Source organism: Triticum aestivum, chromosome 1D, assembly GCF_018294505.1.
Source record: "Triticum aestivum cultivar Chinese Spring chromosome 1D, IWGSC CS RefSeq v2.1, whole genome shotgun sequence".
Classification (NCBI taxonomy): Eukaryota; Viridiplantae; Streptophyta; class Magnoliopsida; order Poales; family Poaceae; genus Triticum; species Triticum aestivum.
Window position 1 is genome coordinate 114,637,530 of NC_057796.1, and position 7,066 is coordinate 114,644,595.

Consider the following 7,066-nt stretch of genomic DNA (forward strand, 5'->3'; position numbering starts at 1 on the left):
CGAAGGCTCAGACTAGAGCGCAACATGGATTTCATCTCTCCAAACTCAATGTTGTGGATCCACCATGAGTTTAGGGTGTGTGTGTGTGTGTTAGAGTTATATTAAGTGATGTCTTTTGGCCTTTTACATTCTAGTCTCTTGCATCCTCTTGTAGCCTTTTGGCATCCTCATGTATGTGTATATATGTTGGCATTGGCCTCCTAATAACATAAGTTGCTATTCCAACACTTCTGACCATCTAGATTATCAACAAATATGTTCTGAATCAATGTGAATCATGCAGTTCCATACGCTCGATTCACATTCAGATCACCGAATAATACTGAACGAATGAACATGCCACAAGATGCAACTGCTTCCATAAATTTGCAGAAAGGATTTTCTCAAGAATAGAACTTAAGTGGTTCTTCCAGATCCAACTGTGGATAGTTGCTTACGGTTCCAGTTACAATGCTGAGCTGAGCTGTGAGCTAACATGTGTACTAACCTAGCGCTATATGAAGCATAAGTTTATCTCTTTACAACACCCTATTGTACTTTCTAGAGTACAACAAATTATATCTAACACAGGCCAAAAATCGCTGCTATTTTCTGTCACCTCCACCCCTTTCCTTTAGGTATATGCAAACTGGCAGTATTCTGCTTGTAAGGGAGAAAACCTTTACATGGCAGATGTCCCCTGCACTATATACTCATCATCTTGCTGCTATAAATGACTGCACAGGAAAAAGGAATTACATAAGCAAAGCAGAGTGTTATTTCTTAGGCCAAATCAGGTTCATGGGAAGTAAATTTGGCAACTGGTTTGCCTATGTTTGTGCAGGCTCATCCACAACAAAAGTTAAAGGTCCTGAACTCACTGAGTTAAGAAGCTTCAGACCGGCTCCGCGTGTAAACTTCCTTGCAAAGAGGAAGCAAGGTGCTGGTCTCTCATTACTTGTGCACCACTCTTTTCTATATTCGGTCTCATAATATATATTATCAATATCCTACAAAAAGTATAAAGAGATAGACCCTCAGTGAACAGTTAGAAATTGTCCTAGGCACTTCTTACAGGCAGTTTATTTTACAGACATGCATCTTATTATGCCAGAACTACCGCATGGAAATCAAAGTATGTATCTCTCATCACCGATTTTGCCATCGATGTAGCTAGATATCAACTTATATCAAACTCAGCAAACCAAAACAAATAATAAAAGCATACATGGTTTTTCTGTGAAATACAAAAAAAAAAATACAATCATCTTTCTAGGGAATACAGTGTTCAGATTTGACAGAAACATATACCTTAATGGATTTTATAAGTGCGGGTGTAGCATCAGAGACTTTGTATGTTACAGGATGCCATCCACGCCTTTCACGATCTTTAGAAGATGATAGATCCCATGCGCTATGTGTAACTGATCTCCGCGTAAGCTCTTCTTCAAGCCCATTTTGCTGTAACAGAGATAGGTCATGTGCATTTGTGTAGAGAACAAATTCAAGGTATGTTACAATGATTATTGACTTACTGCAAGCAATGTTTGAACATAGTGCTCATCTGGTATGCAGTTATGTGCCTTCCATGCCTCAGCAGGCTGGGTAAAATGAGGACATGTAACACGTAAGACTACCAATTGAACTTTTTCCAGTGAAACAACCATAAACAAATGTACTTATTGAGTTCATAAGTAAATCTTGAAGGCTTAGATAATTATTTGGTTAAGAAAATATTTTAGGAAATATAAGAAATACAGTAGACATATGAGTAGTGGTTCTATGTACTCTTAAGAAGTTAAAGTATATGCCGTGCTTAAAATTTGGCTTCACTACATATACGTACGGGAACATGGCGGCAGAAAAGGTTATTGCAGAAATAACACAGATTATGAGATTAATCTAACTTTGGTTCCACTTCCGTATACGAGATCCTTGTGAGCGCACAAACTATCACACATAGTGTTATCTATTTTCATGTATAAGCTTTAACTTGTCCATAGTTTGAGAACAATACCTCCTTTATATTTGCATACGTTGATGAAAACAAACAAAAATCAATTCATTTGGACGGGTACTAGTTAACATTATAGCAAATACAGGCACGGATCAAGTTCATGCCTGCAATTCATGTCACAGGAATAAGGCCAGATGTTAACATCCAGAACCCACAGGAAAACAAATGGCGTGATGAACACAACCTCTAATCTGTCATGTATTCTAGACATACTCCAGGTACAAACTGCATCCAAAACAAGCTTGAACTATTTTCAGAGAAGAAGAAAAGACAGCATGAACCACGGTACAAGATACTCCAGAAATAGATGGATCGGTATTTTGTTAAAGGGTCTCACTTACAATAGGTTTATCCCAGTCCCGCCAGAACTCTGGTAAGGGCCTTCTCTGCAGCACATAAAAGATATACTTTCTTTAATAAGAACAGGCACAGAAAAAAAAATCAAGTTCCCATGTATGTACAGATGGAAAAACTGTCATTTGTACATGCATACCCTACAGCACCATATGTAAGTACAGATGTAAAAATTGTCAGAACTTAGTAGAATAATAAGAAGTGTGCAACTATTTAAGTGCCATTATCTTGATGATGCGAAACTACTACCTTGTGAAGTTATGTCCATCTATGAACTATGTTACAGTACTGAATATTTCTGCACATAGAACATACAATTATTGAGGCACGTACCCTGCAATGCTTCTTGAATTCTGGCAACACCACATCGTCATAAACCACAACTTCAGCATGCTTTTTAATCAGCACAGCCCACTGTATGGCGAGTTAGGGCGGCAGAGATACAAGAATGAGTTTGTTAGACACACAAAAATTCAAGTTAAACTTTTGTTTTCCATCTTTCTTCTTTCATCAGTAAAAGCGGAAAGGTACCTGTGAGCCTTTTCTCCAATTCTCCACCGGGATGATTGGGTCCATTCGTGGATTGTACCTGCCCTGTTTTGTATCGGCGAAACTGCCAGCATTACACAATTGGATGCTATTAGTCAGACTATAACATCAGCTAAAAGAAAAGCTTACATCTTAATATGAACAGATCTGCAATATGTTATGCTAGCAATCCATCCAAAAGGTCAAGGTGCATGAAAACACTAAGACAATGTAAAATGGAAAAGGATATGATGAACTTATATTGTCATTCATAAATACTGACTGATACTCATTCTTAATCAAGGCTAGGAGACATAATGCAAAACTGAGATGTTTATACCTGTCCACAAAGCTGGTTGATGCAGACATTATGTAGTCATAAGTGTAGTTGAAATTGTACAATGGTACACAGCTGGCAGAGAGAGAAGATCCTAGTAAGCACGAATTCAATATTAAGATCCAAATACGTTCATAAATGATGTGCGCAGTACATAACCATTTTGACGAAAACAAGTTTGTAAAAAATAAATGTCGGATTGTTGAGTATTAGTAACTGTTGAGTCAAACACCAGAGCCATGTAGAAGCTCTCAAATTTGCAACAGACCCAAATTTGGTAAATAGGTATAGCTATACATGTGGATTACCATTATAGGCACTTATCCGAGACAACCAACAGAACATAGGGACAATTGGAAAATATAACCCAGGATTCACTTCCTGCAAAACAAATGTTCTCTCCAAGTCACAGAAAACACGGTTATGAATAACCTGGTTATCTACTGATTGTAAAAGTAGGATTTCCTGCGAGCAATAATAAGCACTTAAAAAATACAATTAGAGTCTACCAGTATGTTTAGGTGGAAAGGGAAACAACAGAGGGATCTGAACTGGACCTAAATGTGAATGACATGAAAATTCCTTTTTTAAGGGCGTGGAGACGGTGTACAAAAGGGGAGAAAACTCGTGACTGGTCTAAAGGAAAAATGTCCAATTATGTCTTAGCACTACCACATTGCAATTTTTTTATATACAAGCTTAGAAGTGCATTTTTAGCGGTGTGGTCCATTGTTGGGTAGCTTGAAACCTATACCCCCCGCCGCCCCTAGTGTGTATAACATGTTCGGCAACTGGTTGAGGTGCATTGATAAAAAAAATCTTTCCATATCCTTGCGGGGGCGGAAGCCTTGTGTTGGGCTTTGTGGCTTTCCATGAATGATGTGGTTTTTAATAAAAAGAGTATTTCATCTCGTGTGTAAGTTATTCAGGCATGTACATGTTGGCACCGTGCGTGGTTTATCATGCAAAGGTACGTATCACGAGTTTCTTTTTTCTGTAAAACCCTACTTTTGTGTTCTCTCGGACATGTTGGTTGTGTGCATGTTATGCAGAGGTTGGGCTCAGTGTGGTTGTATTAGCTTGATATAACGATTGAATGAAATTCCATTTATCTAAAAAAGTTAAGACAATTTACATGGGACAACACAAGAAACGGGTACACAATCTCAGGACATGATACAGCAGATTTTCCACTTTACTAATTAGTGTATTGCAGAGAAATCAAACACCACATAATTGATGTGTTAAACAGTACAGGTTCCCCCGTTAGACCTTATCTTCATTGATTTCATTCTTTTGTGCAAATTGCCATTCTAAGAACAGCCTCGAACTGTACCTGTCGGACACAAAAACGAAGCGCTCATTGAAGGGGTCCTTGAGTGCATGGCTGAGAAGGATTCGCTCGGCCTCGATCATGCTCGCCTCACCCCAATCCACCTGAAAGCCAAAAAAGTTAAAATCATATCGGCAGTAATGGAGCATCGCACGCAGAGTTCATATGGTAGGAGCTTCCGACACTAACCTGGACGCTGTTGTTGACCTGCCGGTTGTAGAAGAAGCGGGAGCGGGTGGTGGCGCGGGTGAGCACGAAGCCCGGCCGCGAGTGCACGAAGATGGAGAACCTCCCTTCATTGTCACCCTGATCCGCATAATAAGAATCACAATGCGAGTTGAGATTAATTCACTCATTCGCTCCCGCATTGGTGAAATCGAGACGGCAATCGGGAGATGAAGCGAGAAGGGCGGGGGGACGTACACGGAAGAATGCGTCCCAGACGAGGTCGAGCGGGAGGCGGTTGCGGGCGATGAAGAGGAAGGCGACCCTGGCGTTCCCCGGCGGCAGCGGCGCCTCCTCCACCTCGGCCAGGACCATCGGCTCCTCGTTCCTCCCCCCTCCTCCCGCCGCGGCCGCCTGCTCCTTCCCTCCCTCCGCGTCCAGCGGCGGGGAGGAGCCGTGCAGCAGCAGAAGGAAGACGCCGGTGACGCAGAGGCACAGCACCAGCGGCACCGCCGCCGCCGCGCTCCTGCCGCCCCTGCCGTACGAGTGCCGCCGCGGCCTCATTCCCCGAGACGGGTCGGGAGGCCTGCAGGCTAGTACCCCGTGCTATATAGCAGTATTACCGGCTCACCGCCGGCGACGCTCTCCCGCTCGCTGCATTGGGGGGGAGCAGAGCGTGGCAGAGCAGAGCAGAGCGGAGCGGTGCGCGCCTCAGCTCAGATCTCGAGCTCCCGCGGCTGCGCGGGGGGAGTGTGGTGCGGTCTCGTGGTCTCGGGAGGTTGGTGGTGGTTGCAGTTGCGCCGCAGCGGGGAGGCGGGGGATCGAATCTCGGCAGGCTCCGCTCGCTCGCTCGCCTGCTTGCCGGGGCAGCGCGGCAGCGGCAAGTAAAGCTAAGCAGTCTCGTGAGAGATACTCCTGAACGGGCGTGCCAACCACCTACCGGGAACGGGAACGGGGACGGTGCGGATCCACGTTCCAGTGAGGTCGGGGCAGCAGCAACGGTGCGGATCGAAATCCCGAAGAGGGACAGGGAGCAGCAAAGGGCCATGTTGTGGTCTGACAGTGGCACGTGGACTTTCCATTATTCACATTGACTAGCCCGTCCCAAAGTTGCGTCAAAGCGACACGCCGGTGCCGACCGACGTGCTAAACGGAACCGACAAACCGACCGCAGCGTGCTTACTGACCCATGCGACGTGTGACGAGCAGTAAAACTGGTTTAAGAGGGGTGTAAAATTGGGCGGTAAAGTACAAGGGTGTGTAGTACAATGTTGTTGTTTTACAAGTGTCACGCACGATTAGTGTTGCGGTGGAAGAAAGAGAAACTAGGGAAAAAGTTTTGCATTCTTTTAATTAAGAAGATGATGTTGTTCTCAAATTAAGAAGACGATGTCTCAGAGCAACTACAACATAATGAAAACATTAGTCAGGAGCTCTTTCCTCAACAAGAAAACGCCTCAGCTTTATCTTCTCCTCCCGCCGGCGCCGCCGACAATCCGCCTTATCTTCAATGGCCTTTGGGCGAGTATTTATCAAAAAAAACTACCACAATTCGTGAAACCGTGCCTCAAACTACCACTTTACAAATTTGTGCGGAAAACTACCACTTTTGTTCTAATCTTTGCCTAAAAACTACCAAGTCAGAAATGTGGCCGATTCGACTCGTTTAAGCGTGATTATGACAGGGCTGGCCCACGTGTAAGCATTGACATGATAATAATAGTCAACCCCGCTAGGTCGACCGTTATGACAGATGGGATCCATGTGTTCACTGGGACATTTCTACAAACACTTTCTATGCGTAGTGTCGCCGGGCCGGCTGTGGGCGAGCTGCCGCCGCACCGCCGAGCAAGCGAGCTGCCGCGCTGGCTGGACTCCGCGTCGCTGGGCGAGCTCGCCGGCGACCGCCGCGCTCGAAGCTGGCCTCCGCACGAGCTTCCATTCCGGGTGAGCTGGCCATGGCTACGCGCTGGCCTCCGCGACCTGGCCATGGCTGCCGCCGTGCTCGAAGCTGGCATTCGCGCCTCCGGCCAAGCTGTCCTGGGTCGTGGCGGCGGACGGGTCCGTGGTCATCTGCGACGAACGCGCCATGGCCAACGCCGGGAGTTCTGCGGCTGGTCCTTCCGCCCTTCCCGCCCGGCTGCATGTTCGGCCGCGATTTTACATCGAGGAAATTGGAGCTAGCTAGCTCGATTCGTCCGAAGCAAAAGTCGATTGGAGCCTGGCTATTAGAGCTAGCTAGCTCAATTCGTCTGCCATTGAAAGCCACCGGAGATCTCCATGGGGAATTTTAGAGGAAGATAGTGAATTTTAGAGGAAGAAGAAAGAACTGACATGTGGGCCCCACATGCTA

The 7,066-nt window shown here is 45.3% G+C and overlaps 1 protein-coding gene across 1 annotated transcript; it reads right to left on the reverse strand.

Moving 5' to 3' along the window:
• Positions 1 to 337: 337 nt before the first annotated feature.
• On the reverse strand, positions 338 to 5,675 carry LOC123180659 (glycosyltransferase BC10). The gene is made up of 11 exons (XM_044592743.1): positions 4,972 to 5,675; positions 4,738 to 4,854; positions 4,552 to 4,652; positions 3,219 to 3,290; positions 2,882 to 2,963; positions 2,684 to 2,764; positions 2,338 to 2,382; positions 1,515 to 1,580; positions 1,291 to 1,440; positions 861 to 989; positions 338 to 716 (listed from the first exon to the last, which is right to left on the reverse strand). The coding sequence occupies exons 1-11, from the start codon at positions 5,275 to 5,277 to the stop codon at positions 696 to 698; spliced, it is 1,170 nt and encodes a 389-aa protein (XP_044448678.1). The 5' UTR covers positions 5,278 to 5,675; the 3' UTR covers positions 338 to 695.
• Positions 5,676 to 7,066: the final 1,391 nt, after the last annotated feature.

Excerpts from the sequence above, each read along its gene's own strand:
- LOC123180659 (XM_044592743.1), bottom strand. The coding sequence starts at position 5,277 with ATGAGGCCGCGGCGGCACTCGTACGGCAGGGGCGGCAGGAGCGCGGCG. Across the intron at positions 2,964-3,218 it reads TCAACCAGCTTTGTGGACAG|TTTCGCCGATACAAAACAGG; the intron begins GTATAAACATCT and ends TAATGCTGGCAG. Across the intron at positions 1,581-2,337 it reads GGGACTGGGATAAACCTATT|CCTGCTGAGGCATGGAAGGC; the intron begins GTAAGTGAGACC and ends CATTTTACCCAG.